At 40.8% G+C, this 26,165-nt stretch overlaps 1 protein-coding gene across 3 annotated transcripts in view; it reads left to right on the top strand.

Annotated features, from left to right (window-relative positions):
• The window catches only part of cdk14 (cyclin dependent kinase 14), a 194,931-nt gene that overhangs the window by 37,389 nt on the left and 131,377 nt on the right, over positions 1-26,165 (top strand). Inside the window, exons 1-2 of one of the 3 annotated variants that reach the window (XM_019279271.2) lie at positions 6,346-6,472; positions 20,626-20,871. In XM_019279271.2, coding sequence (XP_019134816.1) covers positions 20,641-20,871 — 231 coding nt within the window. In that variant the 5' untranslated portion in view covers positions 6,346-6,472; positions 20,626-20,640. Of the gene's footprint in view, positions 1-6,345; positions 6,495-20,625; positions 20,872-26,165 lie in introns of those variants that run through there. The other 2 variants (XM_010739115.3, XM_019279270.2) reach the window with 2 other exon arrangements.

The following is a 26,165-nucleotide window of genomic DNA, read 5'->3' as shown; positions in this document are numbered from 1 at the left end:
CAAATATATTAGAGATGCAACAATACACAAAATTCACGGTTCGTTCGATACTTTAGTGTCACGGTTCGATATTTTTTCGATACAAAAGAGAGAAATTTCCATGCCTTTTTTAACTTGTAGTTTATTGAAATTACCAACATTTGTTTCAACTCAAAAGTACAGTTTTTAAATTAAATTTCAGGGTCATATGTAATACAAAAACCAAAGTAGTTCCAAGCGCCAGACCTCAAGCAGGCAGAAGCTAGACACAGAAAAAGCAAAGAGAATCTGGTGGTTTTTCAAAATAAAATACCCCGTGCAAACTGCCGGTCATAAAAACAGACAGAAGTGAAACTAATTAACTACGTAGCATATTTACACAGGTAGAAGCATGTTTAGAAGAATATACACCGGGGGAAATGTCCAAATCTGAGCAAGTAAACAAAGTCTGGCAAATGCTCGCTTCTGAAACGCTCCCAGTGGGGTTTGAAGTCGCGTGCAGGACGGATCAAAACCGCGCCGTATGCGACGTTCCAGAGGTGTGTGCATTGGGGTTTCGGAGTGGCGGAGTAGTCGAGCGCAGATCGACTGAGCTTTCAGCACAGAACGCAATATAAAATTGTGTATTGTTCGATTCATAGTGCGTACCGAACCGAGACCAATACATGTATCTGTATCTGTTCAATACAGATACATGTATTGTTGCACCCCTAATATATTATATGCAAATGAAAATGTTTATATCAAATGTCCTGTAATTAAACATCACATATTTTGTCTCAAGAACCTTTTTAATCTCCTCTGTGAAAAACAGATGGCTGTGTCGCCTGTGTTTGGACCCACAGGTGCACTGCACAGTCGAGCAATTTTGGGATATCCAGGTCAGAGAAATTCATCAGTTATTTGAGGTCATGAATGTGGATAAGGAGGTAGCTACTATGGTCATGTGGCTCAGCTGAATGAATCCTATTCTAATGCTGATGCAGGTCTGTACACGGCTGAAAGAAAGAACTGACTCCACAAAAATCAGCCGTGACCGATCTGCTGCTCATTTCACCTTTAAATGATGTAAAGTCAACGCTTGAGTGTGAACTCGTGCTGCGCTCTACAGGACTCTGGAAGAGAGATGCAAATGTTTGAGTTTTATGGTGTGATTTTAGATTAAGGAGGAGAGAAATAATTACTTGACAAGAAACTAATGGTAATGGCCTGTCCACATATTCTCCAGAAGTCTTTACCCATGCGAGAGTCAACAATAGAGTGAGAAAGACGCATTGCTCCAAAATCTGAGATCACTTGTGAGACCCATGCACGGCATGAAATGATGCTGACTACACTGGCGAGCTAGCATTGTAATAAAAAACACATTTAGCTCAAACTTACTTTGCAACATTGCTGTCCACATCGCCCTCTGGCTATAAACAAAACATGAGGGCGACGCAGATGATGGTCTCTGCTTGCATCTTTTCTTTCTTATCTGCATCTTAGTGCTTCAGCTCGGTGGGCGTTCGTCACACAATCTGACACACTTCAAGCCTTCAAATTGGATATTCTGACACAGATTCCCACCGAGACTTTATTGGACTTATCTCGCACAGGGTGCCATTCAATAAACCTGCAATATTGTTGTTATCGCACAGTGTGTTGGCGCCTTTCAAAAGACACTGAATGGGAGAATCTTCAGGTATGTAAAAAGTGATAAAAATGTTAAATTAAAAGTAGAAATACTTTAAACGCACAGAATGAGTGGCTCTAAATTGAAATGACAGAGGTGAAGGTATCTGACGCGGTCAGTGTTAAAACATTAAACACACATTATTTACTTGTTAATACAAAAAACATATGTTAGTTTAAATCCAGTGCTATTTTTTAATGCTATTAATAGCATTAAAAGCAGGAAGTACTGTAAGAGTAAAAGCAGCACCCAGTGTAAGCCTTTGTAAACCTTCCTCAAGAAATGCATGAAAACCAGGTGACAAAGAAAAACTGTGAAATATATAAAAAAAAAGAAAAAAAAATCGAATAGAATAAAAGAGAAGATATAATCCAAAGTTTGTTGTTAGGTGTAATGTAAAGGATATTAAAGGGATATGCAGGCCAGTATGGTCCTTTAAGAATAGGATGTTCTCTCATCTTCATATGTTTAACCAGAGATAATCATTTCAAACAGGCTTCACTTAAAGCAGATTATATTAAAGTCCCTCAGCGTTCAGAACATAAGTAAATATTCAGCTGAGAAGAAAACACATCACTGTTCAATCAGACCTGTGCCCCACATCTGAGCTCTGAGTTACCGACCATCACAGACCAGATTCCACTCAAATTAGCCTTTGATGGATAAATCAATATGAATCTTCTGCCATGCTGGTCACTGTTTAATGAGACAACACCTCAGAGGTGGGATTAATGCGGCCTGTGGCCTGGCCCACTTCAATCCAGCCATCACACACCATCTCTAACTTTGAGCCATTAAATTAAACATTAAACGTTTTGGTGCCCGCTGACATTACTAATGATCTCTGCCAGGCAGAAGTGTATGTTATGTGGAAGATGCACAGATAAAATAGCTGATTCCATACTCGTATTAAATGTTCACATAAGTCACAGTTTGGTGTTGGGTATTAGTTATACTGTCTTCATATGCTACCTAATGCAAACGATGCTGAACAGATTGTTCTTGTTTGTTGCCTAAAAGTATAGTTTGAGATTTTCGGAAATGCACTTTCCCCAAGAGATGGATGGAGAGAGTAATACCACTGTTATGCAGTAAATATGAAGCCACCACCAGCAGTCGTTAGCTTAGCTTGGCATAGTCACTGGAAACAGGGGAAGACGACTAGCCTGGCTCTGTCCAAAGGTAACAAAATGTGCTGTATATTTATGTTACAGAATGACGGGTTATAGTATAAGGATTTATGTGCTGGACTGTTTCACCATTGGGCCAGGCTAGCTCTTTTTAGTCTTAATGCTAAGCTAAGCTAAGCAGCTGCTGGCTCCAGCTTCATTTACCATACAGACAGTAGTGAGTAGTTACAGTCCATCTAACATTCAGCAAGAAAGCAAATGGTCAAACTATACTACACTACTTTCGTAAAGGTCCAGTGTGTCAGATTTAGGGGGCTGTATTTAAAAAATATAATATCCATAACTCTGTTTCCATTAATATTTAATAATTAGAATGAACCTTTTATGGCTGCAGACACCACAGGTCCTCTTCCACGGAGTCCACCATGTTGAACCACCATGTTTCTACAGTAGCCCACAATGGAAAAACTAAACAATGGCTCTAGATAGAGCCTTTTGCAGGCACCGTAGCTTCTCCTTGACACTTGAAACAGGAGGACCACCAAAGACGTGTGTTTTTAGTGCTGGTTGTTTGTTTGCTTGTCTGTCAGCAGGATTATGGGGAAAAAACTAAAAAAAAACACTGGCCTGATTTTCATTACGAGTCTAACATGGGCCAAGAAAGAACTTATTACATTTTGGAGTGTATCTAAATCACACTGTGGTTACAAACATATTTCACTTTGTTTAGCATTGGAATACCATCATGTCGCTGACAAAATTCTTTGCACGTGCATGAACCTGTCAAAATCTAAATGAATGATGTGCCGTGACTAGACATACAACAAAACATGACAGCTGCCTCAAACATCACTGTAGAAACAAAACACCTTGGTGGAGGTCTGCTTGAGTTCTACTTTCTGCTTGTAATTGATATCATGCTCTTCTTTGCCAAAAGTATACAGATACCCAAACATTCTAATAAACATGTCTGTCAGACCAAAACCACAGGCATTAATGTGCTGCTTTAACAGCCTGCAGTCTTTTGGTTTCAGGCTTACAGCAGAGTTTGGCTTTGATCAGGTCTAGCTCAAAGTTTGCATTCCAGTTCATCTCAAAGGTGTTGGAGGTGGGTGTTGGAGGTGGGTTGAGGTGCAGACCATTCAGGTTCAGAAAATCATTTCTTCATGCACAGGGCTGTGTGCACTCAAGCATTTTCATGCTGAAGGTTTGCTGGAGGTGTACTGTTGCTATGCAATGTATTTCGCTTTGGCTTTGGTTGCCCTTCCTTTACCGACTAAACCTACTGACAGGGGGTTGGGCAGTATAAGATGGTATGTAGAACAAATCGGTGTTCAGGTCAGTTTTTATTCCACTGCAGGTGAGCTCAAAAGTATATTTTAGTCTCTGGTTTGTCTTCATCTTTGCTGCAACTTCTCTGTCTGGCTCCACTTTTCATTCTCCGCTCGTCACACATCCAGGCAGGCTGTTCATTGACTCTCTGCCCTGATTCACCTCTTACCCCCTGATGGACCCCGGTCACCCCAGTGGCCTGTATACTGTGTTTGTGTGTGTGTTATCTGCTTCCAGACCAGAGTTTGGGAAAGCACTTTGTGTGCAACACTGAATAATGAATGACCTACGGGCTTCCCCCCACTCTCGACTATTCTGCAACTCGCTTGCACACATTTGAACCCTGTGTGTGTGTGTTTGTGTGTGTGTGTGTGTGTGTGTGTGTGTGTGTGTGTGTGTGTGTGTGTTTGTGTGTGTGTGTGTGTGTGTATACCTTATATTTGTGTCCATAGTTAAATCCTTTTAAAATGCAAATAATCTCCTCTGCAGCTCTTTATGGTTTGAACTGATTGCTGTCTGCCATGGCTGAAATTGACTCTGGTTCAGGTCCATTCCGAGCCATCACATTTTGAATTTCACACCTTCCTGCCTCACTACAACACAATAGACATGGTGTGGTTCCTGTAGCAACAAGCCTGCCAGTCAAGGTCATCCTTGAGAGAAAGAGGGAGGCAGGAAAACAGGGTGCAGAGTGAGAATGTGAACAAAGGAAAAGTCCCCTCTATCTGATGATTTGTATTTTGTAGCGTGACGGAGCGTGACATGATTTGGGAAGCTGCTTCTCGTCCGTGTCTGACTGACAATACTGATGAATTGAGGAAACAGGTTATGGAGGTATACTGAAAATACACATTGTGACACACTCGTTGCTCCCACACTACTCTTATATTTGAAATTCTCATCATTAACGTCCTGTTTTTCTGTCTCTGCTGTGCAGCATTCCTGCTGTGGCCCTTTTGAACTCTCTCTATCACATATTTATTCATACATTAATCTATCTTCACCTAGTGGCTGTTAGGAGAAATGCCATTGTCAGAAAACAAAGTAAAACACATGTCCTGTCTTTGCAGAGCTGCACATCCCTCTTACACACACTGTATGGTTGTGCTGTCTTCACCTTTTTCTCTTCTTTCCTCTCCTACTGTCCTCCCTCCCTCCCTTCCCATCACTTCTCTCAGTTGCTCTCTCTACAGTGAACTGACCATAGGTTGGGATCACTGTAGTGTTATAGTGGTCTGCTGTATATTATTAAGACAGGTGGTGTGACCTGTGGAGTGGCTGTGTCCTTGATAAAGTACATTATAGTGTCAGTTAAGCCAATACATTGTGTTGTAGTAAAGTTTTAGTACACACTGCAGTTTATGACAGACATTTTATGTGTATATATAAATCAAATGATTGTCAGGTGGCACTTATGATCCTACACTTCTGAATGTTATGATTCTACACCTTTGATGGAGGAGGCAGTGAAATATATTACGTAATATTAATTTGATCTTTTATAGTCTTGGTGCTGTAAATCAGAGTGTGCAGCTATTATGAATTTCTCTCTGAGTTGTTCGAAGGTCATGAACAAGCTTCTTCAGAGGTGCTGCAAGACAGTTCATCCCTCCTGCCATATTTGGGAAATCATATTTTTACTGATGAAGAACACAGCGTTATTCCAAAGTTAGGTTATGCACGATTAGAGGGTTTGATGAAGATATCTGGCGCTAGTGTTTTTGTTGACGCTGTAAGCATGTTAAAGCAGTACAGTGCTTTGGGCTGGCTGTTCACCCAGGTGTCACATTTCATTTGCGGTGCTGGAGCCCAGCGAGGCAGATAAAGACAAACCCAGTCGAACTGGGCTCCTCCTCACTGAGCTCAGCTCGGCTCAGATTCATTAACGTCGTGGCTGCATCACTGTAGCCTCAGCTGCTAGCTGCTGCTGCTACAGACACCGTTTGCTTCCTTAAACTCCTCTGGGCTGTACCATCTCAGCTGAGCGGGGGGTCCTCTAGGGTTTCAGGATGCCCGGCACAGGCAGACTTTTTTTCTCCTCTCCCATCTGCTGCATCGCACCCATTCCAACCCCACACCCGCACCCCACCCCGCAACCCCAACTCCCTCCCCCCCTTGTCCCTCATGAGACGCGAGCTCACCGTCTCTCAGGGCTGTTGGCCAGCTAATACCCTCCGCCGCTTCAGATTTCACTCCCCCCTCTGCTCATAGTACAATCTCATCATTTCCAGCTTGCGAAGGGAGCGGAAGAGAGAGAGTGAAAGAGAGAGAGGGAGGGAGGGTTGATGTTTTGAGCTGGTTTGCAGGGAGAGAGATTGGCCTGAATGCGTTCTGTCTGCTCTTCAGAGGCATCCAGGTGAGCTGTTTCCTCCTGGAAGGTAAGAAGAAGACTGAGATCAGGGCTCATTTTGTCTTGCATCCATTGTCATTACCCCCCCCCCCCCCCATCCCCTTCTTCCCTTGTTTCGAATACATCGCTTCTGTTAATGTGTGTGTGTGTGTGTGTGTGTGAGGTTGAGCGTGAATAGTATTCCCCAGACAGAGCACACTCACACACATGTAATACTGTACGAGGCGATGTGCAGATGTCCAGGCATGTTAGCATATGTGCATTTGCAGGGCAGATGTGGACTGTAGATGCGTGCATGAATGTTGTGTGCACGAGTGTGTGTGGTGTGGGGTTTTTCCTGGGAGGTTGGGGGGGATGATGATGATGATGATGATGATGATGAGCTCTCGTGCTAGCATGAAAGTGGATGACCCACCTGAGTCTCAATGGTAAGGATGTGACAGGGACTTGTCAGGATAGGAAGGAAGTAGCAGGAAAAGGGAGACAGCTGTGTGTGTATATGTGTGTGTGTGTGTGTCTGTTTAGCTTTATCTGCAGTTTTTGCAACAAAGTCTCAGTGTTGCTTTATGCCTGAAACAACGTCAGCACTGTCAACCCCCCCCCCCCCCCCCCCCCTCCCCCCCCCCCATCTCATCTCCCTCCACCTCCACCAACCACTACCACCAATCCCCTCCGTGCTAATAGGTAGCATTTCCGTTGTGGTGGTGAAAATGGGTGCTGATGTTTACTGGTCTAATGGACGGGATGCTCTTCTGCAGCATTTTTCTGCTCACTCTACAATATGTCGTCCCACTTCAGGCAAATCTGCAACACGCTCATCTTTTCCGAGCCCAGAGGGATGGAATGTGGGCACTGTGGGGAGGACGAGGAAGAGAGACAGGGACAGGCCATTTACCATCTGTGGCAGTGTCTTGTGGACGCGTAGTAAGGCTTTCTGCAGGGCCATATGCAGCTCCTTGGGAAGACAGCAGGCCAGGCTGTCAGGAAAGAGCAAGAGGGGGAGAGGGAGAGAGGGAGAGAGAGAATAAGTAAGGAGGGCTGAAACTGGAGGAGAGGAGTATCAGGGTGTCGTGTTTGAGAGAGGATAAGTGTTGTCAGGATACACAGCCAGATCTAGAGTAGAGTCCTCTTCACTACGAAGCAACTAAGGATCTTTTTTGGCAGACTTTCAAATGTAAAGCTTTGTTCAGTATGCAAGAAATAACTGTAAGCAAAGCCTGTCTTCCTCTGTGTTCAGACCACTTACTGTCTGACTTTCATTCATTCTTACAGGTATAGTATCCTGTTTTGTTGCTATCAAATCTATTCCCTTGCAACGTCTGCCCACGGTTTTCGCTTCTGGCCTGGCAAAGCTCCATAAGACTTTGAGTGGGACAGAGCCTACATGTCAAGTAGTCTTTATAATAGATGATAGAAGTGACAGTTCTCAGCCTCAGGGGCTCACTATGCTTCAAACTAACTAGGTTGTACAAAGTATAGTCTGACTATGACTAAAAACGAGTGTTAATACCTGCTCCAAAAGGTAAAACTCTACCATCATAGTCTCCTCTTGGCTGCTTCCCACGGTCTCTTTTGCATAGGTTTGTATCCTTGATCCAGTGGCAATGAGCCTACTGACCTCCCAACTAGATCTGGAGTCTCTCCTGGCGAGGTGGTGTTGTGTTGAAAGGGTTGTTGCAGAAGACCAAACTCTGCTTACTTTCCGCACAGAGGGCCAATTTCTGTTTAAACCAGGGGTGTGATCGTTGGACAGTCTGTTTTGGAAAGTTGCATTCTGCCATTGGAAATAGGCTTTAAATTGCTGTTTTACAATGTAATAAGCACTTTCTTTTAAACATCTGGAGGCTTTCACTGACTCGCTGAACACTGTACCCCATCATCAACCTGGAAAACACTGGTTTTCTGGAAGTATTTCGATTTTTTTTTTGTAAGAACTCCTATAACTAGAACACCTAGCTCAATAGCCGTTCATGTGTTTGAATGTCTTGAATGAAATCAAGCCATGTTTTTTTTTCTAAACCAGTGATTTTTGGCCTTTTTGACTTGAGACGTTACGTCACAATTTTGCACTGCAGGAACTTTTTTATGGAGCCCAGCAACCATTTGAGGACCCTTACCGGTATCTAAAGTGAAAGAACCAGGAACTAGTTTTAGATACACTGCAACTGTTTCTAGTGTCAGTCCTTCCTCTGGGGGTAGTACTTGCTCATAGTCCAGGAACTATTGGGCAACAAAGTACTAAACCTTGTTCATGTTGAACACAAACCCTGTGGCTGCTACAACTTGTGTAGTGTCTTGTGTAGAGAACCTTTCATCCACTTATGGCATCTTGTCACATATCACTATAAGCTGAGAGTGATTTGTCCAAAGAGATCGGGAGTCAGTGATCAGGACATACCCATTGTCGACTGATTGGTCCAGTTTCAGACTATCAAGGCCAATCAATTTCACTAAAATCAGGCTAAATTCACATTGTGAAAACTGAGCAGCATGTAGGCTGTTTTTTTTTTTTTGTGAGGAAAACAAGAAATAGTTGAAGACAAGGGTTATTTTCCTCAGTACAGTATATCATATTTGTTTTTATTTAGTACCCTCCAAGGCATGTTTTACTTGTCTCATGTAGAGGTTACTACCAATTGGAATGCTTGAGCATCAAATAAACCCAAAGCTTCAGTGCTGGCTCCTGGAAGGAGAAGTCAGGACAGAGAGCATCACTCCATTTTAAGACCTGCAGACTCACAGCAGACACAATGCTTTGATTCAGATGTATTACCCCAGAGTGGAGTAAACGGTACATGTTGTGATTCATTACAAGTGCCTACAAAATGAAGGTGTTTGCTCAAGTGGCTCTTCTGCTAATGAGTCAGCAGTGAATGCCCAATTAGACCTTAGATCCACATCCAGTCAATGGATTGTTATGCTGATTTCACAAGGACACTGAAAAATCTCAGCATGAGACATACTTATTTTCGCCATACGAACTACAAGGCTGGGCATCCAAATTGTTAGAAAATGTGTATTCATTTGTATCCATGGTTACAGCACAGCTCTATGGGTGGCTTGGTTGTCTATCTAGACTAAAATATATCAACAACTTTGTGATTGATTGGTATGAAATATTATACAGACATCCATGGACATCCATGGTTCTGAGAAGAGATGTCTGAAGACCTTTATGTTAGCATGAGGTTAATTGTTTTTTTATTTTACTTTACTATATATTTTCCTTAATACAAACTACTGGATACATTGGCATGAGATGCCGTCATCAAGGTGATCTCCTAAAGTTTACAGTGTCCAATACTCTGCTTGGTTCTGTCTACATGTTTTGATCTATATTAAAGTATACATGGGATCATGGGGAGTACTGTTCAAACTGTGAAAACACTTAAAGTTGAACATGTAATGTAAAGCTGTGCTTCTGCAGGAGCTTTGACTAGTCTGAGAAAAACACCCTGCCTGATGATGTCACAAGATTTAGCTCAGAGAAAACAAATTTAAAAAATGTGGACAATTACCATGCAGTGCAGCTCTTACAAAAAAGACACAATTGTGCATTATATGACCCAGCTTCATGCATATTAGAGACAAAAAATCATCGATCATTATTTCTGTAATTTGTCTCCTGGGAGTCTCCCAACCTTATAGAACAGCAATACTGAACCACTAGACTGCACCATTAATCATATATGTTTACATTTATTGTTATACACTTATAAGTTCATGATTATTACAAAATAGGTACCTAACATCAATAAATGAACCATGAATGAATAATATCCTATTTGTGTATAAGAAACACGGCACCATTATCATTTTTCAGCTCTAATGAATCCTCTGTGCTGCACTTGTCTTCAGGAAAGAATTTGAAAATTGCCAGCAGCACTTTTTTATTGTAACAAAGTGAAAAGTTGCTTTGTTAGTGAAGTATTTTCATTATAATGCTGCACTCCTGGCTCAGGTTTCACAGCCTTATATGACAGTGTTTTTGAAGATGAACGAGGGTAGAGGCTGCCAGGGCTGGAAAGGAGACAAGTTGGTGGGGTGGAGGCTGAGGTAAGGAGCTGGCCACATCACAGCCACTCTCCCGAGTGACTGTGCGCTCTCCTGAAGCCATAACTGCTCGGAAGCTGGCCAATTTAGTCATTTATATGTTGGTGCTTTCTATTCTCTACAATCCTATCAAAGACCATGGCCAGCTGTACTAATCAGGAGGTAAAAGGCCTGGCTGAGTCATTAACTGGACAGAACGTTTCCTCCTCCAAGAAGTCTGCTGGACCTCAGAAACTTCCCTCACTCTGGGAGAAGAGGCCGGCTGGCTATCACTGAGTTTGAACTGTGAAGCTTCTTTGCAGTTAGAGATACAGAGTGGTTCCATGTCACATTTTTCTAAAAGAAAACTTTTAAATCTAAAATCAAGATATCGTATATCTCAACTGGTGGCCCGTGGGCCACATCCGGCCCGCCAGAGCTTTCCATTGGCCCCCAGAATAATAGTGGATTCAGGAATAGTCTAGTGAAGAGGACAAAGTATGTTTCTACATTTTTCTTTAAGTGAACTGAAACAAACGCCCTCTGAAAAGTAGCTTGTGCCAAAGCCCGTTTCCAATCAAAAAGGACGATAAACGTGTTGCTCTTTTATTGTTTCACGTCTGTCAGAATTGTCCTTTCTTGGGCTTCGTTTCCCCACACAATAGCACACTATTGCAGTGTCTCAATAACAACTGTCAACATAACAGAGAAGAGCACTGTAAGTGCAAGCTTTGCACATCAGCAAATAGATACAAACAACAAATAAAAGCATCAGGCCATCAGTTATGAGAAATGATCAAAGAAAAGATCAAATTAATCCAACAAATAAATATGAGGTAAAACCAAGAAAATCACAAGACTGAAATACTCACGTCTGGTTCATGGGAGAAGTGACATTTCCCCTCTGACACTATCTTTTTAACATCAGGCCTCATGTCTGCCTTATGCGCCTGCAGTCCTAGTTAATTTTTCACAGCTTCACAGGCGTATGTTGATCCGAACATGGTGAGCACATACATGGCCAATGTCTTCAGTGTGTCATACTATTTGGGGACAAGCCACCCAAAAGGTGCTCAAGCTTTCAGCACCACGGAGAGCACCAGTGGCCTGGATGTCAATCAGTTCACTGTGATTAGTTCAGTGTGATAGTGTCTGCTGAGACAAATTGGCCCTTGGACAAATGTAGTTGATGACCCCTGATATATAGCATCTATGTATAAGCTTTTTAAGGGAATGGAGTGGATGTCAATAGAGACCGTAACCTAAATAGAAGAGCACCACTCTAATTGTATCTACTGCTGAATGCTAATGCCAATTGCAAAGCTGCAGCCTTCGTGCCGTTTTGTGTGTCAAACCAAACTCGGTTAAAATAAACTACAAATGCCACATATGCCATATTTGGTATCAAAGTAAGGAGGAAGTTGTGTTTTTTAAAATCAAAACAATTAACGTCAATTTCTTTCTGTTTTTGAGATCAACTCATTTTGAGTGTCAGTTCTTAGTGAACTGCTGCAACATTACAGAATTCTGTGTCAACCTAGAGGGTTAAAAAGGACTATACTTTTGTTTTGAGGAGTGTTTGCTTGATTAAGAGATGTTACAGCCAAAACCTGATCTGCAAAAGTGACTGACAAAGTGGCAGCATGCATTAGGCTCAAGGTTTGTTGTTTTTCTATAGTGTGTCCTGTTAATGTCATGTACTGTAAGTCGACCAGGGCTGAAAAGGGCCGATGGAAACTTTCCATAGGGAAGTTAAGCTAGGGAATTTTTGAAATATTCCAAATTGAAAACTCTATGGTAACTATGAAAATTAATGGGAATTTCAATAGCCCTGCAGTAAGCAGTGTGCCATGTGCATGTGATTGAGGATTAGCAGATGTTCAAGTGTACTTGCATGAAATCTGGTTGTTTATGCTAAAATATGTTTTTAAGTTCCCTGTATAGGGCCGACCTACAATTTTGTAAATTCTAGATTTATTCCCATTAATTAATCATCATCATCCTCATCGGGATGTGTTCACTTTTGTGCAGTGGTGATGCAGGTGTTCCATTCTACATTAAAGAGCCATTATCTGGGGCATCAGTTGGCTGTTTGGATGTTTCGTTTCACCACATATAATAATATGGACTCTCATCCACACTGTCTTAAGGCTGCTGTTCAAAAAATGATGAAGCAGCAAAGAAACCAAAATGCATTAACATATTTTATTTTGCTGCTTTACTTAATGAGAGTGAGCTGCAGTGAAAAGTCACATTGGCTTTGACAGGAGGCCAACAGAACTCAAGGATATGGGAAACTAGGTTGGTGTGTGCCAAAAAGAAAATTGTTCCATCACAAAATAACTCCTGAAATATATTAAAAGTCAGACAGATTAATAAATCATATTCATGTATATTGGTGAGGAGACAAAACTTCTCATCATAGTCAGTCGTGGTTATTAGCTTCTGTAACTCCAAAAGACAACGTACAGGAATGAGTTCATCTGAAGGGTTTTTCTAGCTGCTCCATATGGCCATGGCTGAGGTTTGAATTAGCGTTAGTGCTAGCCACTTAGTCTACACAATGCTTACAGGGAACGTGCAGTTCCCCTCAACTTTAGAGTGTTTTAGTGTCTTTTAGCCAATTGTTTTGGTTTTCCAGCCTACAACATTAATATTGGTTCACTGTCACTGCTCCCATCACTGCTGTCCAGCAGCAGATAGACAGTTAAAGTTAGAGACCATCTGGTGAACATAGTGAGAGTCATATATTTAATTCAGGAGTGGTGCAGATCAAATGAGAGGTAAAATGATGTGAACATCGGTCAGAAATGTGACTATAAATGCTAATGCTGTCTTTGTGTGTACATAGGTAAATATTGTGTCAGCTGTATTTGGTACAGTGCCTCCTCTTCTGCTGAAAAACCCATTAGTACTACTTGGCCTCGATTAAAACTTACTATGAAATGAAGTTAATGGCTGCCTGTGTCTGTCACGTTAACCTCACCTTGAACATATAAGTGGGCAGAGATGGACTCGATATGACTCAAACCGAAATGTCACCATGCTGACATGTCAGCTTAGCCCTCTATCAAATCTTCTTCTGCTAAACTGTGAGTCATTATTGTGTCACTTTGTCATTCTTTTCTGTTCACCCATCTCCAGTTTAAATCTCTGTCAGCCGGCAGTGACCAAGGCATATTACAAAAAGCTGCTGTGTTTTAGGAGGCACCAGCTATATTTAGAGCACACACACACACACACACACACACACACACACACACACACACACACACACACACACACACACACACACACACACACACACACACACACACACACACACACACACTCACTCACACACGTGCATCTGCCATTCAAGAACACTGAAACAAAGGCTTGTGAGCTCCAGACAGTGTGGATAGGAGTAGGATGAGGTGTTTTTTTCCAGTCTGTCCTCTGGTGTATCACTATCATCTTGAGCTCAGGATGATGAGCCCGGGCAAGCCGATAGCTCTGCTTTGTCTCAGTGAAATGGAAATGCATTCACACAGTGGGTAAGCCCTGAACGGTGCCAAGTTAACATGGCTGATAGCCGTGAGTTAGCAGAGCACATAAGTAGGCTTTATGGCTGATTGGTCTTTTATGGCCTCCATGGTTCTTGTCATACTTCAAGCTAATGTCATCAGTAACTACTCCTCTGGAGATAGTTGCATTAGCCTGGGCCTGCCCACTGTGTTACTGCCTACCTTTTTCCATTACTGTATGACAACTCTTAAGATAAGATAAATCTTAAACGATCCCTGTGGGGCCAATGGGGTCACTGCAGCAGTACAGAATAAATTATAGATAGGAAAACAATGCCGTTTATCACAGTTTGTTTATGTGTGTGCATGTGTGCACTGGTTTATCAGAGTGGCAGTGGGAGTGGGGGGTCGGGGTATTAGTGATTAAAGAGGCTGTCCTTCAAATACAATCGATATGGTGTAATTGCATCCGCGGCGGGGTTTTCCTGTCTTGGCTGTGGCGTTCAGATCCTGGCAACAGTGAAAACCAGATGTAGCACCAAATACTCATGCTGCTATATAAACCAATGAGCGCGGTGTGTCTTCCTGTCATCTGTGCACTTGACTTTGAATTCTTACACTCTTATTTGTCAGTTTGTCATTTATATTAACATAATATTGCTCACTCAAAACTGCAGTTCTGGAAATCATTGCTTAGAGCACTGACAGTCATCCAAAACATTAAAGCTGATGGATGTAAAATCAAAACAAAGCTAATAGATGCTAAAACACTCCTACAGAATTGGGGGATGGCAATATTAGGGGACATGTTGCTGTGGTATTCTATAGTCACATACAGGTTCTACCCAGTGTTTATATAAATATGTTGATTAGTGCAGCTTTAAGAACAGTTATGCCACAATTTCTTCAAGCTTATTGGTGTTTGCTCTCTCAAAAAAATGTAGTGTAGCACATTTAAACTAATATTACAACTACTTAGAGTTCATATGAAAGTAGAAATGAATGACTATATGCACAATACTGTTAAAACATGAAATGTTGAAGACTAACAAAAGTAAAATGGATGGAACAGTGACATCTATAGATAATCCGTTGACATAGAGTCAAATTGGATTATCAGGAAATGCGGAAATGCAACAAAAAGATGCAAAGTGACTCCAGAACCAAGTCAGATCAATCCCAATCTGGACCCACATTGACCATATTAACATCCATTACTGTGGAGTGTGAATGGACAGTACTACACTTGAGACGGCTACTAACTTGTCAGTTTCCACTACTCCTATGAGGAAGCATTGTGCTGGATAATGTAGGAAATGTATAAATCACATAACAAGTTCAGTTTCTCTGCTTTAAAGGCAGTGTTTTGTTCATGCACATAAATTTAGCTGGTGGCTAAACTTGTCCCCAGATAAATTTGTATACATGAATTCTATAAACACATATGAATGAATTTAAGGAGACTGCACCAGTTGACTTTTGCTCATGCTAATTTAGGGTCTGTTTAAACATTTACAGTAAGCAGTACATATTATACAGTAACTGAACAACAGAATGAGCATGGCATCTGTCAGTATCCATGGTGACAGATGTTTTCCTGCTCATAGTGAAGAATTAATGCAGAATGTCAAATGGCTGTTAGCTGAGTCCATATGGGTTGGTTTTAGAAAAGAGGCCTTGTGATGCCTCCAGGCTGCACTCAGATCATACTTAAGGTTGCTCTCTCATCCTGTCTGTGCGTCTATGTATGTATAGATCGACTAGATCAGCTGGTGCAGTGAGAGTCTTGGCCGAGAATCATCAGTAGATAATCTGCTCTCTGCCTCAGGATGTAATATTGTAATTGCAGCCAGCAATGGCTCCACAGTAATTAATAGACAATGTTTGCCTCTAAATGTTTGTTCCTCATTGTTAAATGTGTCAGTGTGAGTGAGTATGATGGCACAGTGATATATGAGACTTGTGTTGCTTTAGAGAAATGTAAATACTATAGGATACAATGTTTTTGAACACCTTTGTGACTGTTTGGTGCTACTGTGTTTGAACAAGACAATACCCCAGTCCACGATGCCAGCTTCGTAAAGAAATCTGGCTTTGTGCACTGCTCTTTGTAAAGAAAGCTGGCTTGGTGAGTTTGGTGTGGAAGAACTCGACTGGCAGAGCCAACACCTTTGGGAAGAACTGGAACACTGACTGTGAGACTTATTATCACCCAGCATCGGTGTTAGACCTTACTAATGGGAGCAAATCCCTGTAGGTTTTTTCAACATCTGATTAAAAGACTGAAACCAGAAGAGGCTGTGCATTCATACCATGGTTTTAGGATGACATTTTACCCAATCATACATGTGTAATGTTGGGATGTCCACAAAGTGTTGTGAAACATTGGTTGTAGTAAGTTCCAGGTGATGAAATAGCAAATAAAAGTAAACTGAAGTTGGGAAACATCAAATAACCGGGTAAGGTTCAAGGTATACTGATTATACCATGATACTAGTTAGCCCATGGATTTTTGGCATGTCTGAACTGCTAAATGCCTGACCTTGTTGCCTGATACCTGTGACGTTTTCAGTGTTGGCTTGTAACTGCAGAATGCAGCAATGCTCAACAGCTCCATGAGTTTTGGATCCACACTGCTCATTTTTCATCTCAGTTGTTTCGGAAGTGATATGAGCCCACATGTTCCTGTAAGTCTAATGGCACCGCTGACAGCAAACAGATGTTGTAGGCTTCTAATTTTAAACTGTTTACTTCCACATGTTTTGTGTGGATTCGGTATTGAGCTTACAGTGGATCCATCCAGCCTGCCAGCTATCTATCCATCGATTCCTTCCTTCCATTTCAAGTTGCGTGTCCAGGTCAGGGTCATGGGAGAAACAAAACAACAAAGTAGCCGATTAGGGATGGGGTTCGATAGCATTTTATTGAACTTGAATCCAGTTCCAAATCCTTTCAAACCTCTTATGACCTCAATTCCAAAAAAAGTTGCTGAATAATCATTAACAAGCAAGGATGCTGCAACATTCGCCACTTTATGAAAAACTGTTCTGGCATAGTAGTCAAACAGTTAAAGGACAATGTTTCTTAACACACAAATGCAATGAATTTAGAGATTACACCATCTATAATCTGTAATACCATTAAAAGATTCAGAGAATCCAGATGAGTCTCTGCATGCAAGGGCCAAGGCCACAAACCAACATTACATACCTGTGATCTTCAATGTCTCAGGAGTCCCTGTATTAAAAACAGACATGATTTTATAAAGGGTATTACTACATGGGCTGAGTGTATTGCAGTTGCAATGAGGTAATATTGGAAAATATTTAGCGCAAATATGTATTTTACATTTTCATTGCAATCAAACCATGTGGAAACCAGGCAGAACTTATAGGACATCAGTTGAGTAGACGATCCTTCATTGTGATCCAGGTTGCATTAGCATTTACACTATAAAAGAGGTTGGCAAGTGGTTTGATGGTCATTGTTGGTCATTTAAACCTTAGTAATTAGGGAAGTTCACAAAATGCATATGAGTACAATAGACTCTAAGATTCTATTATGAATTCACTTTCCTCAGAGTTGAACAAATCTGGGTATTTTACCAACTTGCAACCAGGAATGGAAGTGACAACTGGAATCCAGCCGTACACCAACTATAATCTTTTCCTCCTCTGGGATCTTCCAGCTCCTCTTAGGGGATCTCCAACTGTTCCTTGGCCTGCTATTATATGACTCATACAAGACAAAGGATTGCTACTCCTATGGGATTATTTGGGTGTTATGCTAATGACACATAGACATTTTATTTAAAACCACAAAGGAAAAAGTCAAACGATCACCAATGTCAAGGATTCATCTCCAATGATTTGTGTCAGCCAGTAGATGTTGTGATATGCAGTAATTTAAGGTCAAGGACATGAATTCTGATTCATGTACATAGATTGCTTTATTATGGCAGTGAATATATTGGGAATGGTGTCCTGTGCGAATACACAAACTAGCAACAGTGTGTCTTATAATGGTGAAGAGAAACAATGTTGCAAACAGGGGGTATCATATTCCCCAATACTGAGAACACAGAGGCTGCTAATGAAGAAGAACCTCACAACACGAGACCAAAACAAGCTGTTACTGTCTTTTACAAAACACCTGAATGAGTGAATGAATGAATGAATGAATGAATGAGTGAATGAATGAATGAATGAGTGAATGAATAAACCTGAATGAATACATTCATACCAGAAGCAATAGAACGTTTCTGTTTGCAGTTGTAGTGTAGCAGTTTACCAATGAGCATGACTATAATGGATACTTTTGCACTTTCTAGGAAACCTAACACACACTTGTGTACTGGATGTCCATGAGGCTAAGTTAGATCATTTACAGGTGTCTGCCATGCGATGTGCAGTCGTGGAACAGACTGTTCAGATCATTTACATAAGTAAAGATAACAATGGTATAATACTATATAGTCTACAAAATAATACTCTATTACAAGTAAAAATACGTAAAAAAAACTACTTGGAAGTAAGATACAGACGTATTACCAATAAATGTATTGAATTGATCAAAGGTTAAGTGCTCGTCATGCAGTGTAGTTGGTTCAGTATAGCTGATGCATTCACATGTATGTATTTAACTTCATCAGGAAGTTAAACTTTGACCTTTCTGTCCTTCTGTCCTGTCACTCTGACTCTCTGGTGGATCTCTGATGTGGAGTGTTTGGAACTTAAGCCTTGTTGAACACATCCTTCCCAGACACACTCATCAAGTATTGATGCCTTGTCGTGTGATCCTAAATGACGACATTTGTTTTTGTTTCAGCTGTCAATAAGAATGTACTGGATGGGACTCTTATGACTTATGACAGTGCTGCTGCCTCATTTGTGTGTTTCTTTCGTATATTTCCTGGCCTATTTTACATTCTCATTTATTTAGACTACTAAACAAACTACTTCTGGTATTCCTTCCATCTTAATTCTTGCTCAATTACTAATGTTTTTATGTATCAATAAAAAAATAGATATTGTTAAACTTTTAAGCCACACTAGCTTTGTCTAAAAAACTTTTAAAAAGGGAAAACTAAGTCATTTATCTTTGGGTTATGTCGTAGGTGCAATATAGGCATATACAGTCTTTAAATCTGATTATTAAGTTAGGTGAATTGTTATTTATTTTTGGAGTAGAAAATATATGTGCTACATTAGGACAGAAAGACAGATGTATGCAGACAGATTTGCAGATGTGACGCAGCTCTTGACTCATTCTGTGAAGCTTACAACTCTATCATATCAGCTAAAATTAAGAGCAGTCAACTATTTTTCCATTATTACCATAAATATAGTGCCTCTTTTGAATTATCATCAATATATTTGAATATTATTGAACAATTTAAGGGATAACGCTAATGTAATATTTCACTAAATGTGACCTAAAATGGTAATTTTCTACATAAAGCTAGCTGAGTTGGGGCGCCAGGTAGCTCACCTGGTAGTGTGTGTGCCCCATGTATGAAAGCTCTTGGCTGCATGTCATCCTCCTCTCTCTCTCTCCCCCCACTTTCCTGACACTCTACAGGTGTCTCTATCAAGTAGAGCTCAAACAGCCTACAAAATATCTTTAAAAACACACACACACACACAAGATTAGGTAAAAGAGTGGCACAACAGAAAATGACAACATTAAAAAAAGCAACTGCATAACAGCCTTAAAAAAGCAAGCACCATACATTTAATACACACAAATACATGCCTCTGGTTTAATTCATAAGTAATAATCACAATTTAAATTTCATATAACCGTCATTAACACACACCGTCAGTAATTGTTTGCTGACAGAGAAGGGAGTCTGTGTAGTGTGAAATGCTCCGGTGTGTCCACTGAAACCTGGCCCATGGTAAAGAACTAGCTGCAAGATGACTCCTCCTCGTGTATTAAAGTAATTAGAAGTTCTTCCTGCAGGGGAGCCCAGGCCTAAATATTTAATCTGAAGGGAGCCGTGGCAAAACATGTCATGCCGCCTGCGTCTTTTGTGTCCAATATACGCAGTCCGTGGTGGAGGAGCAGCTGGTAAGGTGCTTTGTGTTGGAAAATGGATGGGGAGTGCGCTGTGTCTGTGTCTGCCTGATGGGCATGTGGGAGACAATGTGTGGCTTGTCTGCACAATTGTATGGATGTGTAGATATGTGTCAAAGATAAGGCAGAATATTGTGAATATGCAGGACGGGAACAGCAGCAGCGACGGTGTGTGTGTGTGTGTGTGTGTGTGTGTGTGTGTGTGTGTGTGTGTGTGTGTGTGTGTGTGTGTGTGTGTGTGTGTGCAGCAGAGCCGACAGAGGCTGGAGCTGTTTTGATCAGAGAAAAGAGAGATGGAGATAAAAAGGCTCTCATCCTAGCAGAGAGGTAGCAGCAAGGCTCTACAGGGAGGGAAGAGACCCAGGCTGACAGAGAGATAAAAAACAGGCAGGAACTGGAAGGCGGGGGCACAGTCAGTTTTTTGGCTGAACACGGGTAATCGCAGATGGATATTTTTTTTACATTTTATTTTTGCTTTAATGCTTACTTTTATCTTCTCCCTCTTTCTTCTCTTCTTTTCCTCTTCCCTTTTCTGACTTTCAGATATGTGTCACAAAGATGTCCACACGCAGCTGCCAGGGAACGGACTCGGTCATCAAGCCCCTGGACACCATCCCTGAGGACAAGAAGGTGAGAGTGCAGCGCACGCAGAGCGGCTTCGACCCATTCGAGAAGCCCGCAAGCCAGGTGAAGAGGGTCCACTCTGAGAACAATGCCTGCATCAACGCCAAGAGCTCATCTGCCGGCAAGGAGTCACCCAAACTGCGCCGGCACTCCAGCCCTAGTTCTGTAAGTACACCTGTAACAGACTGAAGAAGCCAGTGTGATATATTGATATATGCTACATTATACAACAGCTAGTTCTGACCGAGTAATTTGATTGGACAAGAGGTGTTCCATGAGATCTGATATAGAGTATAACAGCACTGGAACTTTGATCTACATGTATCACTTTGCTTGACAGATGTTTTAACAATTACATTAATGTTACATTAACAGTCATCATCAAACTTTACACCACAAAGAAGAACATTTCTGCAAGTAGTTTAAAAGCACACTCAACAGGCAACCATTTACTTTATCTGTTGTTAGAAACTGAATACTATTAGCTAATCAGCCACCGTTAGTAATCAATACAACCATTAATCAACCAGTAACTAACAGCAGTCAACGGCAGACAACCTTATCATTGTTAAAAGTTTCTGTAGCGTTGGGGCGGTAGAGTAGCCGCCCCATATGCAAAGGCTATATGTCACCAAAATATCTTTCACATATATGACATTTGAATGTGACCATAAACACACCTAACTCTAGGAACACAAGATAAAGGATGTCATATGTCGACAGTCTTTTTGTTGGTTAGGATGAGAGCGCACCAACTTTCTATAGGGGTGCTCTAATTTCTACCTAATTTTTACTAGCATCTGTCAAAACACTCTTATTTCACTGGTTGCATACAGGACACTTAGCAGTAAGCCTGTGGTAATGTAGATCTACACAAAGTAGCAGTAGAAGTGTTCTGGAAGTGTTGTTATTGAAATGTCTTGCTTGGCAACCGTGCAGTCCCAGTGCAGTTGTAGAACTGTTTGTGTTGGTGGAGAGAAAGAAATGATTAAATAAACAAACAAGCTATCATCTGTAGTCACTTATTTCTGTCAGTTAATAAATAGCACTTAGATCGCACATAGAACTGTTGTATAAAAGCAATATCACACTTGCCGTGCTGTTATACTGGATATCAGCACAAGGGCTGGGTATCACCTGGTACCTCGCGATACGATACTATCACGATATTTTGCCCACGATAACGATAATTTCACGATACAGCGTTTCTGCAATAATCGATCTATTGTGAGAAATTTCATCCACGATACATCACGATATCTGTGTCACTGAGGAAATACAAAATGTATTAACTGCACTGAATCTATTCCACATGAATTACAAAACACTGTCAATCAATTTCACACGAACGACAAAAAAAGTGCATACTGCACTCTATAGGCTGGCTTACAAAAGTGTTAGCATTAACGTCGTTAGCCGTCCTCTCCTACATGGCAAGATCAGGATGATGACGGACCAGGTGGCTTTGCATGTTCATTGTGTTGCCCGAGTAATTGACCTTCGTGAGACATTCTTGCAGATTGCGAACTCTTTATCAAGTGTCGTTCCATTGTCAGTATAGTAAAAGCCAAAGTGGGCCCAGACTTTAAAACTGAAATTCGACATTGCATCTTTCATGTGTTTTTCTCTGCTGTTTGCTAATACTCCGCCTTGACCCATTCCCTTCTTCCTTTCTTTTTTCTCTTTCTTCTTCTTCTCCACCACAGTCAACTCCACCCACTCTCATTTATGCTATGCACCATATTTTTTTTGTAGCAGGTTTTTGTGAGAGAATCTGTTTAGAACAGCTGTATGTTTATTGTTTAAATATAGATATTTGGCACCAGTGTATCGATAACATCTCGCAAGATGAAATATCACGATATATCTTAGTATCGATGTTTTGGTACACCCCTAAGCACAACTGTGCTAATTTCATGCTGATATTCAGTACAATGTCAATTGTTTAACTATAGTATAGAATTGAGAATTTATTGCATATCTTAGATAATATCATTGATACAAGAAAAAAAAACAAAAAAAAACTTCAGCATCATGGACAGCACCGTGGATTTATCAGTCCATGGTTGGCTGATTTCACATATTTCAGAGCCGTGGTCAGGGCCATAGATTCTGATGTCAGTTAGATAAAGGACCAATGAGTCAGGAAGACTAACTTATTCAACTCAACCCCTCTGCCCGTGCACTATCTCTCTGCTACAAGGGGTCTGAGAGGAAGGATAGCAGGCTAACAAGGGGGATGGAATCCACCCTCATCCCCTCTCAAATTCCCTACTGCCTACACCTGATGGTGAAGACACAGTAGCAAGTCCTTGTTACAAAGTTTCATAAAAAAGAGAATAAAAATAAGAATAATTAGATGTCTTGTAGCTAAAATGAGTCTCTTGCCTCTGATTGGCCGGTGCTTGCATCACCAGGGGCTGAGTGCATAACTGTGTAACAGCTTAGGTCCATTAAAAGCTCATATTCCACATAGACTAGTCATCAATTAGCCAGTCTAACCTTTAACTGTTTTAAGACCTAAATCATCATCAATGGAAGTATGTCTTTGTAACCTTTGAAGATAATCTTCCACTTATGCTGGCTAATGTTATGCATGGACGTTTCTGTGAGTTGGACATTACAGAGTCAGTTGCTGTTTTGTGCACCTTTCATCAGCTTGCCTCATGATGGTGACATTAAAGTCCAAGCTCTTTAAAGCTCATGTCTCCACAGAGCTGGAGAAGATAATTGGTGTAGCTTAGCATAAAGACTGGCAGCAGGTGGAAACAGCTAGCCCGGGTCTGTGAATTTTGTGTTTTTCTTCTCTTTCTTGACAAACAATGAGCTGTCATGCTGCTTGTCAGATTAGGTCAGCGAGCACAGGTCTTAATACATGTCTCCATACAGGCACAATGACAGCACTTTGACAATAAGACTCTTGGAAGCAGCACAGAGTCACAGCGCCTGGCCGTTAGCCAAGAAATAGCCACAGCATGTGACTCCCCAAAAAGTAACGAGAAAATAATAAAAATGCAGGAGAAAGACAGCAGAGAGAGCCTCCATCAGCAATGGTGCTGATGATGCTTGGTAGGCAGTCACCCCTGTTTGAGTTGATAAACAGTGGGTGAGAAAGCAGTCAACAGTAGTGCCAGCATTGCCATGGAAACACAGCTTGGAGTTCTTTCATAGGATGGGGGTAGAGGTGGTAAATTTTGTGTTTTAGCTCATTATTAGTGTTTATATTCCTGGGACTTTTTAAACTCTCAAGTTTGGAATGAAAAATAAAAACTGGCCTGACTCACAGAGAGACTGGGTTGAAAATCAATAACTGTGCCTACAGTATAAATTAATTAACTTTACTTTTCACTATATTTCATGTTATTAAAAATACTGTTTCAGTACTCTAGTAAACATATTTATTTGCATTATTTATGATGCAGATGATATCACATTGTTACTGATTTTCTTTCTTGTCTTGCCTTTAATTGATCTTTGATTAATTATTTACTTGTAGCATCTTTATAAATACACTCATCAATAAAAATAGATTCTTTTGAAAAGCATGCAGATAAAGGCATTGTGTTTTTAGTCTTGTATTGGCTGCAGATCTTGCTGTAGGCTATTGCCAATCATATTGTTAAGCCAGTCTGCCTGAGAGGCAAGATCCAGGGCAAAAAGTAAAAAAAAAAAAACACTGGTTGCTGCTTGTAATGACAAGACACAGGCTACAGGCTGGATACAAACAAATCATATTTTCATGAAAACAGGTCAATCCCACTCCTGCTCTCATAGACACGCTCACTTCTTTTGCTCGTCGGTATTCCATCGGATTGAATTCTGCTTCAAGCGATCCAGGTGTCTGCACATGAATGTACAGTATGTGCATTCTCATCCACCTTTTCCCCTTTTTAATGTGTGTATGAAGTGAGCGGAAAACACAGCACTGGAACAAAAAGTTGAAATAATGCTGCCTGGGAGGAAAAGTTGATGCGCTGACAAAAGCAGTGCGTTCATTTACATTTTCTTTGGCGGATTTCTTCAGATTCGATTAAAATTTCCCGTTACATTTGGAAGGAAACCTGGCTTATGTCTCCTGCCATTCCTTCGTGCCAATCAGGTGTGACTTATTGGTGTGAGCGTGCAGTAATAATAGAAAGTAACCTGGTCAAGCTCATGAACAATAGTTTCTTTTATCCATATTATGGCAGCAACATAGTAAGTGTACCAAAGGCCCAAGCACCAATTGGCCACTTAGTCAATTGAATAATCTTATTTTTGACTCGTGTCAATGAACATAACTCAATCCTCTTGCGAAAAACTCACTACAATCACGAAGAGAGATGAAGGTTATCTTGAAGGATGATTTATATAGAAATTAAGAACTTGTAATGTTGGAAAAATTCCTTCATGTGAAAAAAGACAACAACGACGGTCAAGAACTTCTATCGATCCAAGCCTCCGTTGACTTCAGAGCGAACCAGTTAACTAAACCTTTTTTTTGCACCCATGCGCACTAAGACTAACTGATGGCACATGCAAATAAACAAATACAGTTATCTGGCTTAAGTTGCTCTTACAGTAAGTGACATTGTTTATTGATGTTGATGAGTAGTTGTGTGAGAATGGCTAACCACAGTGGAAATCACTCGAAGCCGGTTAAAATGTGGGAATCACCAAATGCTTTTAAACATTTCTCATCCTCACACATGGACATGGACATGTAGAAATAGTTCTGCCTTTTCAAAAGCTGTCAAAACACACGTTACCTTTGTGTTTCTCAGGTGATTCGGTTTGTTAGGCAGCCAAGCTCTTTTTCTTTTCTCCATTTGAAACAGATTTAGCAGCCTGTATTCCTTCACACGGCTAATTGAAGGCTGTTTACAAACAACACAATTTTCTTAATCATGCAAATGAGATTTTCAGGTTTCATACATATGTGCTTCCTTTTTTAATTTAGCTCCAAATGTGAAATACCTAATGAATGTGCTCACAAATCCGATTTAATAAGTGTGATATGAGGCTTGACTGATTGCCTGCCAGCAACGCTGCGAGACACTAATGAATTGTTTCAGCCATGATTATGAAAATGTGTAAATTGCCCCTTTCATGGTTCTTTTGTTTAGAGAGCCTGACTCGCTCAGATTTCACACAACCCTTTGGACTGAAAAACGAGATTGTGACCTCCTCTTTGACCATCAGACATGTCCTGTAAATGAAGTTAATGGGTTTTAATTAATAGACACTTAATCAAAGCTGCACTCAGGTCAGTTGGCCAAGTTCAGAATCAGAAACACTTTTATTGGTCAGGTATGTGTACACATACAAGGAATTTGTTTTATTGTCAAAGACCAATGACCAGTTTTAGATAGCAGGCTTCTTATTTAATCAATCAATGAACATCACATCACACTGTCAACTTTAATAAAGTGAAACATCTGAATTTACAATTTCAGCTTTCTTTAATGAATATTCTGTGT

This window comes from Larimichthys crocea, chromosome XIII (assembly GCF_000972845.2).
Source record: "Larimichthys crocea isolate SSNF chromosome XIII, L_crocea_2.0, whole genome shotgun sequence".
In the NCBI taxonomy this organism is placed as follows: domain Eukaryota; kingdom Metazoa; phylum Chordata; class Actinopteri; family Sciaenidae; genus Larimichthys; species Larimichthys crocea.
Note: the sequence above shows the minus strand (reverse complement) of the source record. Positions and strands in the feature narration are given on the sequence as shown.